The following is a 12,485-nucleotide window of genomic DNA, read 5'->3' as shown; positions in this document are numbered from 1 at the left end:
TTAATATTCTTGTTAGAAACAACCTTTGGAAGAAAACCAGGCTTAGTACGCAAAACCACCTTATCTGCATGGAACACCAGATAGGGCGGAGAACACTGCAGAGCAGATAACTCTGAAACTCTTCTAGCAGAAGAAATAGCAACCAAAAACAAAACTTTCCAAGATAGTAACTTAATATCTATGGAATGTAAAAGGTTCAAACGGAACCCCTTGAAGAACTGAAAGAACTAGATTTAGACTCCAGGGAGGAGTCAAAGGTCTGTAAACAGGCTTGATCCTAACCAGAGCCTGAACAAATGCTTGAACATCTGGCACAGCTGCCAGTCTTTTGTGTAGTAAGACAGATAAAGCAGAGATCTGTCCCTTTAGAGAACTTGCAGATAATCCTTTCTCCAAACCTTCTTGTAGAAAGGAGAGAATCTTAGGAATTTTTATCTTATTCCATGGGAATCCTTTGGATTCACACCAACAAATATATCTTTTCCATATTTTATAGTAAATCTTTCTAGTTACCGGTTTTCTGGCCTGAACCAGAGTATCTATCACAGAATCTGAAAACCCACGCTTTGATAGAATCAAGCGTTCAATCTCCAAGCCGTCAGCTGGAGGGAGACCAGATTTGGATGTTCGAATGGACCCTGAACAAGAAGGTCCTATCTCAAAGGTAGCTTCCATGGTGGAACCGATGACATATTCACCAGGTCTGCATGGCCACGCAGGAGCTATCAAGATCACCGAGGCCCTCTCCTGTTTGATCCTGGCTACCAGCCTGGGAATGAGAGGAAACGGTGGAAATACATAAGCTAGGTTGAAGGTCCAAGGTGCTACTAGTGCATCTACTAGAGTCGCCTTGGGATCCCTGGATCTGGACCCGTAGCAAGGAACCCTGAAGTTCTGACGAGACGCCATCAGATCCATGTCTGGAATGCCCCATAATTGAGTTAGTTGGGCAAAGATCTCCGGGTGGAGTTCCCACTCCCCCGGATGGAATGTCTGACGACTCAGATAATCCACTTCCCAGTTTTCCACACCTGGGATGTGGATCGCAGATAGGTGGCAGGAGTGATCCTCCGCCCATTGAATTATTTTGGTCACTTCTTTCATCGCCAGGGAACTCCTTGTTCCCCCCTGATGATTGATATACGCAACGGTCGTCATGTTGTCTGATTGGAATCTTATGAATCTGGCCTTTGCTAGCTGAGGCCAAGCCCTGAGAGCATTGAAGATCGCTCTTAGTTCCAGAATGTTTATCGGGAGAAGAGACTCTTCCCGAGACCATAGTCCCTGAGCTTTCAGGGATTCCCAGACCGCGCCCCAGCCCACTAGACTGGCGTCGGGCGTGACAATGACCCACTCTGGTCTGCGGAAGCTCATTCCCTGGGATAGATGGTCCAGGGTCAGCCACCAACGGAGTGAATCTCTGGTCTTCTGATCTACTTGAATCATTGGAGACAAGTCTGTATAGTCCCCATTCCACTGTTTGAGCATGCACAGTTGTAATGGTCTTAGATGAATTTGTGCAAAAGGAACTATGTCCATTGCTGCAACCATCAACCCTACTACTTCCATGCACTGCGCTATGGAAGGACGTGGAACAGAATGAAGAACTTGACAAGTGCTTAGAAGTTTTGACTTTCTGACCTCTGTCAGAAAAATCCTCATTTCTAAGGAATCTATTATTGTTCCCAAGAAGGGAACTCTTGTTGACGGAGACAGAGAACTTTTTTCTATGTTCACCTTCCATCCGTGTGATCTGAGAAAGGCCAGAACGATGTCTGTATGAGCAATCTGTTAAAATCTGACAGCGCTCAACCTTGTGTCTGTAGCTCCTAGTATTGTGGGTACCAGCTCCCCCAAAAAGGTGAATGTAGTGCTAAAAATAAATAAACAGAGCGCCTCCTAAAAGGCTAAGACACTAGTAGTGACAAGATTATTTAAATAAAAAATATATTGAATTTCTATAGGGGTATACAAAATATTTTATAAGCTACTTATAGCTAAAATATACAAACAAGATACAAAAGTGGATCCACTTAAAATTAACAATAAAATATGCATATATCTATATAAAAAACAATACAATTGTGGTTAAAAACCACAACAATATACAATCTTAATCACAAAATAAATAACAATAAAACAGCTGTTGATGGTTGGATAAAAAATAAATATAAAAACATCAATTTACTGAGTAGGTGTCCATAAATATGTAGGTCCAAAACTTTAAATTCTTTCCAGAGAGTGAATGTCCAATATGAAGATTCTATTTTAAAACAGTTATCCTTATATATCCCTCGATAAACGGTGAAATGATGAAGTGTGTAAAAAAGAAAAACGTAGTGGTTTTCAAATCAAATTTCAAAAATTATTGTGAATATCCAAAAAATCCTGAAAAGATGATGTGATGAAGTGGGCGTGAATAGTCAAAAATGTGTGTACACAAAAATGAAAAAAGAAAAAATGTAAAAAAAATAATCCAAATGAATATTTAGGATGTGTTAAAGTGAATAACACACTTATAAAGTGACCCTTATGTGAATACAAGATGTGAAGAGATGCTCCTAAAAAGTTATTCCTGTGTGTAAACGATGAAAAAATACAGAAATGGATCCTATGTCTCAGGGATCAATTCATTCAAAGATATACCTGTAATAAAACAAATATAACATAGTGCAAAACTGCTATTCAAACTTAGTATATGGTAAGCTTCTTTTCAATTACTGACTAAGTTTGAATAGCAGTTTTGCACTATGTTATATTTGTTTTATTACAGGTATATCTTTGAATGAATTGATCCCTGAGACATAGGATCCATTTCTGTATTTTTTCATCGTTTACACACAGGAATAACTTTTTAGGAGCATCTCTTCACATCTTGTATTCACATAAGGGTCACTTTATAACAGAATTTATGTTTACCTGATAAATTACTTTCTCCAACGGTGTGTCCGGTCCACGGCGTCATCCTTACTTGTGGGATATTCTCTTCCCCAACAGGAAATGGCAAAGAGCCCAGCAAAGCTGGTCACATGATCCCTCCTAGTCTACAGTCTTAATAAGCCCTTGTGAAGCCCTTATTTACGATCGTAATAAACATGGCTTACCGGATCCCATAGGGAAAATGACAGCTTCCAGCATTACATCGTCTTGTTAGAATGTGTCATACCTCAAGCAGCAAGAGACTGCTCACTGTTCCCCCAACTGAAGTTAATTGCTCTCAACAGTCCTGTGTGGAACAGCCATGGATTTTAGTGACGGTTGCTAAAATCATTTTCCTCATACAAACAGAATTCTTCATCACTTTTCTGTTTCTGAGTAAATAGTACATACCAGCACTATTTCAAAATAACAAACTCTTGATTGAATAATAAAAACTACAGTTAAAAAACTCTAAGCCATCTCCGTGGAGATGTTGCCTGTACAACGGCAAAGAGAATGACTGGGGTAGGCGGAGCCTAGGAGGGATCATGTGACCAGCTTTGCTGGGCTCTTTGCCATTTCCTGTTGGGGAAGAGAATATCCCACAAGTAAGGATGACGCCGTGGACCGGACACACCTATGTTGGAGAAAAGTGTGTTATTCACTTTAACACATCCTAAATATTCATTTGGATTATTTTTTTTACATTTTTTCCTTTTTCTTTTTTCATTTTTGTGTACACACATTTTTGACTATTCACGCCCACTTCATCTTTTCAGGATTTTTTGGATATTCACAATAATTTTTGAAATTTGATTTGAAAACCACTACGTTTTTTCTTTTTTACACAGTTCATCATTTCACCGTTTATCGAGGGATATATAAGGATAACTGTTTTAAAATAGAATCTTCATATTGGACATTCACTCTCTGGGAAGAATTTAAAGTTTGGGACCTACATATTTATGGACACCTACTCAGTAAATTGATGTTTTTATATTTATTTTTTATCCAACCATCAACAGCTGTTTTATTGTTATTTATTTTGTGATTAAGATTGTATATTGTTGTGGTTTTTAACCAAAACTGTATTGTTTTTATATAGATATATGCATATTTTATTGTTAATTTTAAGTGGATCCACTTTTGTATCTTGTTTGTATATTTTAGCTATAAGTAGCTTATAAAATATTTTATATACCCCTATAGAATTTCAATATATTTTTTATTTAAATAATCTTGTCACTACTAGTGTTTTAGCCTTTTAGGAGGCGCTCTGTGATGTCTGTATGAGCCTTTGCTTTTGACAGGGACGACGCTTGTATTAGAATGTCGTCCAAGTAAGGTACTACTGCAATGCCCCTCGGTCTTAGAACCGCTAGAAGGGACCCTAGTACTTTTGTGAAAATCCTTGGAGCAGTGGCTAACCCGAATGGGAGGGCCACAAACTGGTAATGTTTGTCCAGAAAGGCGAACCTTAGGAACTGATGATGTTCTTTGTGGATAGGAATATGTAGGTACGCATCCTTTAGATCCACGGTAGTCATAAATTGACCTTCCTGGATAGTGGGTAGAATCGTTCGAATGGTTTCCATCTTGAACGATGGTACCCTGAGAAATTTGTTTAGGATCTTCAAATCCAAAATTGGTCTGAAAGTTCCCTCTTTTTTGGGAACTACGAACAGATTTGAATAAAATCCCATTCCTTGTTCCTTTATTGGAACTGGGTGTATCACTCCCATCTTTAACAGGTCTTCTACACAATGTAAGAACGCCTGTCTCTTTATTTGGTTTAAGGATAAGTGAGACATGTGGAACCTTCCCCTTGGGGGTAGTTCCCTGAATTCCAGAAGATAACCCTGAGAAACTATTTCTAGTGCCCAGGGATCCTGAACATCTCTTGCCCAAGCCTGAGCAAAGAGAGAGAGTCTGCCCCCTACTAGATCCGGTCCCGGATCGGGGGCTACTCCTTCATGCTGTTTTGTTAGCAGCAGCAGGCTTCTTGGCCTGCTTACCCTTGTTCCAGCCTTGCATCGGTTTCCAGGCTGGTTTGGGTTGTGAGGCATTACCCTCTTGCTTAGAGGATGCAGAATTAGAGGCCGGTCCGTTCCTGAAATTGCGAAAGGAACGAAAATTACTTATTCTTGGCCTTGAAAGGCCTATCTTGTGGAAGGGCGTGGCCCTTTCCCCCAGTGATGTCTGAGATAATCTCTTTCAATTCTGGTCCAAATAGAGTTTTACCTTTGAAAGGGATGTTAAGCAATTTTGTCTTGGATGACACATCCGCTGACCAAGACTTTAGCCAAAGCGCTCTGCGCGCCACGATTGCAAACCCTGAATTTTTCGCCGCTAATCTAGCTAATTGCAAAGTGGCATCTAAAATAAAAGAGTTAGCCAACTTAAGTGCGTGAACTCTGTCCATAACCTCCTCATATGGAGTCTCTCTACTGAGCGACTTTTCTAGTTCCTCGAACCAGAACCACGCTGCTGTAGTGACAGGAACAATGCACGAAATGGGTTGTAGAAGGTAACCTTGCTGTACAAAAATCTTTTTAAGCAAACCTTCCAATTTTTTATCCATAGGATCTTTGAAAGCACAACTATCCTCGATAGGAATAGTAGTGCGCTTGTTTAGAGTAGAAACTGCCCCCTCGACCTTAGGGACTGTCTGCCATAAGTTCTTTCTGGGGTCGACCATAGGAAATCATTTCTTAAATATAGGGGGGGGAACAAAAGGTATGCCGGGCTTTTCCCACTCCTTATTCACTATGTCCGCCACCCGCTTGGGTATAGGAAAAGCGTTGGGGTGCACCGGAACCTCTAGGAACTTGTCCATCTTGCATAATTTCTCTGGAATGACCAAGTTGTCACAATCATCCAGAGTAGATAACACCTCTTTAAGCAGTGCGCGGAGATGTTCTAATTTAAATTTAAATGTCACATCAGGTTCAGTTTGTTGAGAAATTTTTCCTGAATCTGAAATTTCCCCATCTGACAAAACCTCCCTCATGGCCACTTCAGATTGGTGTGAGGGTATGACAGAACAATTATCATCAGCGCCCTCCTGCTCTTCAGTGTTTAAAACAGAGCAATCGCGCTTTCTCTGATATGTAGGCATTTTGGATAAAATATTTGCTATGGAGTTATCCATTACAGCCGTCAATTGTTGCATGGTAATAAGCATTGGCGCGCTAGATGTACTAGGGGCCTCTCGTGTGGGCAAAACTGGTGTAGACACAGTAGGAGATGATGTAGTATCACGTTTACTCCCCTCATCTGAGGAATCATCTTGGGCAATTTCATTATCTGTGGCAGTACTGTCCTTACTTAGTTTGGACGCTATGGCACAATTATCACACAAATTTAAATGGGGAGACACATTGGCTTTCATACATATAGAACATAGCTTATCCGAAGGCACAGACATGTTAAACAGGCTTAAACTTGTCAATAAAGCACAAAAAAATGTTTTAAAACAAAACCGTTACTGTCTCTTTAAATTTTAAACAGAAAACACTTTATTACTGAATATGTGAAAAAGTATGAAGGAATTGTTCAAAAATTACCAAAATTTCACCACAGTGTCTTAAAGCATTAAGAGTATTGCACACCAAATTTCATAGCTTTAACCCTTAAAATAACGGAACCGGAGCCGTTTACAAATTTAACCCCTATACAGTCCCAGCTATAGCCTTTGCTGTGACCTAACCAAGCCCAGAGGGGAATACGATACCAAGTGACGCCTTCTAGAAACTTTTCCAGCTACTTTCAGATCCTCACACATGCATCTGCATGTCTTGCTCTCAAAAAACAACTGCGCAGTAATGGCGCGAAAATGAGGCTCAGCCTACAACTGGGAAGGCCCTCCCTGACTGGAAAAGGTGTCTAACATAGTGCCTGCCGTTAAAAAACGTTCCAAGTTTATAAATGGGAATTATCAGCATAAACATGTAAAAAATGCCCAAATAAAGCAATCAATTTAGCCCATAAAAGTGTCTACCAGTTTTATAGCCCATATTCTGTTTGCTTGACTAAGAAAATGGCTTACCGGTCCCCATGAGGGGAAATGACAGCCTTCCAGCATTACATGGTCTTGTTAGAAATATGGCTAGTCATACCTTAAGCAGAAAAGTCTGCTAACTGTTTCCCCCAACTGAAGTTACTTCATCTCAACAGTCCTATGTGGAAACAGCAATCGATTTTAGTTACTGTCTGCTAAAATCATCTTCCTCTCACAAACAGAAATCTTCATCCTTTTCTGTTTCAGAGTAAATAGTACATACCAGCACTATTTTAAAATAACAAACACTTGATAGAAGAATAAAAAACTACATTTAAACACCAAAAAACTCTTAACCATCTCCGTGGAGATGTTGCCTGTGCAACGGCAAAGAGAATGACTGGGGTGGGCGGAGCCTAGGAGGGACTATATGGCCAGCTTTATTGGGACTCTTTGCCATTTCCTGTTGGGGAAGAGATATTCCCACAAGTAAGGATGACGCCGTGGACCGGACACACCAATGTTGGAGAAACATGAATTCTTCGCCGCTAATTTAGCCAATTGAAAAGTGGCATCTGTAATGAAAGAATTAGCTAGCTTGAGAGCCCTAATTCTATCCAGAATATCATCTAATGGGGTCTCAACCTGAAGAGCCTCTTCCAGAGCCTTGCACCAAAAGGAGGCTGCAGTAGTTACAGGAACAATGCAAGCTATAGGTTGGAGAAGAAAACCTCGGTAAACAAATATTTTCTTCAGAAGACCCTCTAATTTTTTATCCAAAGGATCTTTGAAAACACAACTGTCCTCGATAGGTATAGTTGTACGCTTAGCCAGGGTATAAATAGCTCCCTCCACCTTAAGGACCGTCTGCCACGAGTCCCGCACGGCATCAGATATGGGAAACATTTTCTTAAAAGTAGGAGGGGGAGCGAACAGAATACCTGGTCTATCCCACTCTTTAGTAACAATTTCCGAAATCCTCTTAGGGACCGGAAAAACATCAGTGTAGGCAGGAACCTCTAGGAATTTGTCCATTTTACACAATTTCTCTGGAACTACAATAGGGTCACAATCACCCAGAGTCGCTAAAACCTCCCTGAGCAATAAGCGGAGGTGTTCTAGTTTAAATTTAAAAGCCGTCATATCTGAGTCTGTCTGAGGGAACATATTTCCTGAATCAGAAATCTCTCCCTCAGCCAGCAAATCCCTCACTTCAGAACATTGTGAGGGTACATCGGATATGGCTAAGAAAGCATCAGAGGGCTCAGCGTTTGTTCTCACACCAGACCTATTGCGCTTCCCCTGCAACCCAGGCCGCTTAGATAAAACCTCTGTAAGGGAAGTATTCATAACTGTGGCCATATCTTGCAGGGTGAAAGAATTAGACACACTAGAAGTACTTGGCGTCACTTGTGCGGGCGTTAATGGTTGTGACACTTGGGGAGAATTAGATAGCAAAACCTGATTCTCTTCTGACTGAGAATCATCCTGCGACATACTTTTAGTAGCTAAAATATGTTCTTTACAATTTATTGACCTTTCAGTGCATGAGGGACACATTCTAAGTGGAGGTTCCACAATGGCTTCTAAACATATTGAACATTGACTTTCCTCAATGTCAGACATGTTGCACAGGCTAGTAATGACTACAAACAAGCATGAAAACACTTTTAGTGAAAAAAATCATCTTAAAAAATGGTACTGCGCCTTTAAGAGAAAAAAAAAAAAAAGTATACAGTACACGTTCTGCAAAACAGCCTAAACATGAACCAAATTTTTCAAAATTTTGTATGTAGACACAATATATTTGTAATTGGCCCCATATGCAAGCTAAGTAATGCCCTTTTTTTAGCTATTTACTGCTTACCCTTACCCTCCTGGGTATAATGTCAGCCTTTCTGAAATACACAGTCTCTCCAGAAAAAAATGACTGAACATACCTCACTGCTGCATAGCATGAAACCGTTCCTCACACTGAAGTTTCCTGTACTCCTTAGCCTCTGTGGGAACAGCAATAGACCTTAGTTACAAATGCTAAGATCATCATCCTCCAGGCAGCAGTCTTCATCCATCTGCTGCCTGAGAGTAAATAGTACACACCGGTACCATTTAAAATAAACTCTTGCTTGAAGAAATAGAAAACTAATATTTTATCACCTCTTTCACTTTACCCTTCCTAGTACTAAGAGTAGGCAAAGAGAATGACTGGGGGGTGGAGCTAAGGGAGGAGCTATATAGACAGCTCTGCTGCTCTTTGCCACTTCCTGTTAGGAAGGATAATATCCCACAAGTAAAGGATGAATCCGTGGACTCGCCTTACCTTTATAGAAGAAGAAATACATATTTTTCATGTAAAATACTTTTTAATAGGTTTAACTTTCATACAGATGGATACAACTTTGTGTGTATTGCTCATTTAACAACTCGGACGTACTCTGTATATTGGAATTCCTTAAGGGGTTATAGTGCAGGACACACTGGCAGCAGCAAGACTATACTATTTAACCCCTTAGGGTAAAACCAGCAGCTGATGTACAGGGTATGTCAGCCGTTAAGGGGTTAAGACTGCCCTCTCCCCCACACTTTAGAAAGAACTTACTTCTTCTACAAGCTTTATATTTGGTGAGGCTGCACAAAGACATGTAAGGTAGAGTTGTTTGAAGTTGCCTTTTTTAGATATTTCCTGGTGATCTGAGCACAATTTGGCTAGGAACGTTGCAGATGCCACTTTGCGAAGTTTTAGAAGTCTCTTGATTCGCATCTCCAGCAAAAGTGGACCCTCAGAAATCAAAAATGCATCAACTGAAAAGAGAAAATCAAAAACAATCTTTACTAAAAATAGTTCCATTCAGGTATAAAAGATTATGAATTTTAATTAAGTCAACCTACCCAAAGCCACCGCTAAATGTTTCCATATTATAGGTGATCAGTGAGCACTAAACACATGTGTTTCATTGCACTTGGTGGAGAAAGGAGGTACAGACAATGTCAGACAAAGAGTGAGATCCAAAAATGTGTAATAAAGACATAAATGAAGAAAAAAGAAAAAAAAAGGCATTGTTTGTGTGTATATATTATAGCCACATACAACCCTGTTCTAGAGAACATACGTAAAATCATAAAAAAAAAGGATCTACAGCCATTGCTTAAGAGGATACTAGAGAATTTTTCTCCCAACCCCCAATAATGGTAGTAAAGTGAGCTCAGAACAGGATAACATTCAGAATAGAACCAAACATGCAAAATAAAGCACGTTGCAAACTGTACCAACAGTAGCAGCACAGACAGTTACACTCACAAAACGTACATTAACCCCTTCACTACCCAGGGTATTAATCTAAGCCCATTTTGGTATATTTCATTCCACCGCCAAATGCGATCATATAAAATAAAAATTGTTAACTTTTTCACAAACTGTTTCTCACCGAAATATTTTACGTTCTGCTTGTGCAAGCATGGCACAAATGATTGTAAAAGCTACTCTGGGATCCCCTTTGTTCAGAAATAGCAGACATACATAGCGTTTTGGTAAAAAGAATGCCGCTATTTCCAGCTGCGCACCAAACAGCTCTCTCCCTCCCTCAACCCCTCCTGGTCATAACTAGTGATGCACCGAAATGAAAATTCTGGACCAAAACCAAATCCAAAAATCCAGGATTCACTTGGCTGAAAACCGAAACTGATACCGAAAATGTATTTTTTCAAACTATTTTTTTTTAGTTTTTTTTTTTTTTGCATTAGAGCCAATAAAAAAAGCCCACACTTTTATTGTAAGTAACACACTAAAATTGGACAAAAATATCTTAAAACAATAATAGTCTACACAATTTTACCAAGAAAAAAAAAAAAACACAGGAAAAAATGATGCCATTTTCGGCCAAAATGTTTCTGCGGCCGAAATTTCTGTGCATTCCAGTCAGTCTGCCAATATTAGTTTTTTTGTTTTGTTTGTTTTTTACAGAATTTTTTTCCTACAGTGTAAGATCCCCCTTTAAGCCCGAAACAGATCTCTAACCCCCCCCCCTTTAACTAGTACCTATAAAATACCTGAATCCCTCCTTCTCCCTGTCTAATGATATATGACATCTGCCTTCATATGGAAGCAAAGCACTGATCGAGTTATGGTTCCATATTAAAGCAGATGCTGTGAGCTCAGAAACCACAGCTCTCGGCTGTAACTTAAAGGTACAGTCAAGTCCAAAAAAAACTCATGATTTAAATAGGGCATGTCATTTTAAACAACTTCCCAATTTACTTTTATCACCAATTTTGCTTTGTTATCTTGGTATTCTTAGTTGAAAGCTAAACTAGGTTCATATGCTAATTTCTTAGACCTCAAAGACTGCCCCTAATCTGAATTCATTTTGACCACTAGAGAGCATTAGTTCATGTGTTTCATATAGATAACATTGAGCTCATGCACGTGAAGTAACCTAGGAGTGAGCACTGATTGGCTAAAATTCAAGTCTGTCAAAAGAACTTAAACAAGGGGGCAGTCAGCAGAAGCTTAGATACGAGGTAATTACAGAGATAAAAAGGTGTATTATAACTGTTGGTTATGCAAAACTGGAGAATGGGTAATAAATGGATTATCTTTCTTTTTAAACAACAAAAATTCTGGTGTTGACTGTCCCTTTAACAGCTGAGAGTGCTGGAGAATCCTAAAACTCAGACATATATACACGTTGTGTGGTACAATCAGAGAGATTATATATCTATACACCAAGATAGACAGAGAGATCTCTATACACCGAGATACATACATTTAAAGTTAATTTTATTTAGTAGGGATAAAATAAGGTGTGTGAATTCCTTCTGATCAGCTTTTAAAATTGTCACTATTATGGGATAGATTGAGCCATTTTTTCTCTTTTCTTTCCCTAATTTGACACTTCTGTTGACACTTTTGTCCTGACATAATGTATCGTTGTCCACTTGTACATGACAATGTATGTGCACTGTATATATTATTGTTACACTATTGCTTTACATGTTATTTGAATATGGTATTTTGTTTACTATAAACTTGGTTGGTTGTCATGGCAACCAGTTTGGCATTTTGCACAGGGGGAGGGCCTAATACAGTTTAAATGTTTGCTTTTCACTGTATGCATGTTGGTCTGATGAAGGGCTGTATTCCCCCGAAACGTCAATGAATAAAAAGCACTTGCTGCACCTTTTCTCAAGCCCAGTGAGTGGTGCGTGTGTGTATGTGATAGATTTATGTGATAGATTTATGTGATAGAATATATATATATATATATATATATATAGATAGATAATATATAGATAGATAATATATAGATATATATATATATATATATATATATATAGATAGATATATATATATATATATAGATAGATAGATATATATATATATATATATATAGATATATATATATAGATATATATAGATATATATAGATATATATATAGATATATATATATATATATAGATATATATATAGATATATATATATATATATATAGATATATATATATATATATATATATATATATATATATATAGATATATATATATAGATATATATAGATATATATAGAT

At 38.6% G+C, this 12,485-nt stretch overlaps 1 protein-coding gene across 2 annotated transcripts in view; it reads right to left on the bottom strand.

The window, feature by feature from the left end:
- Positions 1-12,485, bottom strand: part of ZNF292 (zinc finger protein 292) — a 404,138-nt gene that overhangs the window by 154,936 nt on the left and 236,717 nt on the right. For both annotated transcript variants that reach the window (XM_053710508.1, XM_053710509.1), the window contains one exon: positions 9,519-9,721. In XM_053710508.1, coding sequence (XP_053566483.1) covers positions 9,519-9,721 — 203 coding nt within the window. The remainder of the gene's footprint in view (positions 1-9,518; positions 9,722-12,485) is intronic.

The sequence above is a fragment of the Bombina bombina genome, chromosome 4, assembly GCF_027579735.1.
Source record: "Bombina bombina isolate aBomBom1 chromosome 4, aBomBom1.pri, whole genome shotgun sequence".
Classification (NCBI taxonomy): domain Eukaryota; kingdom Metazoa; phylum Chordata; class Amphibia; order Anura; family Bombinatoridae; genus Bombina; species Bombina bombina.
This window is presented reverse-complemented; position numbering and strand designations above follow the sequence as displayed.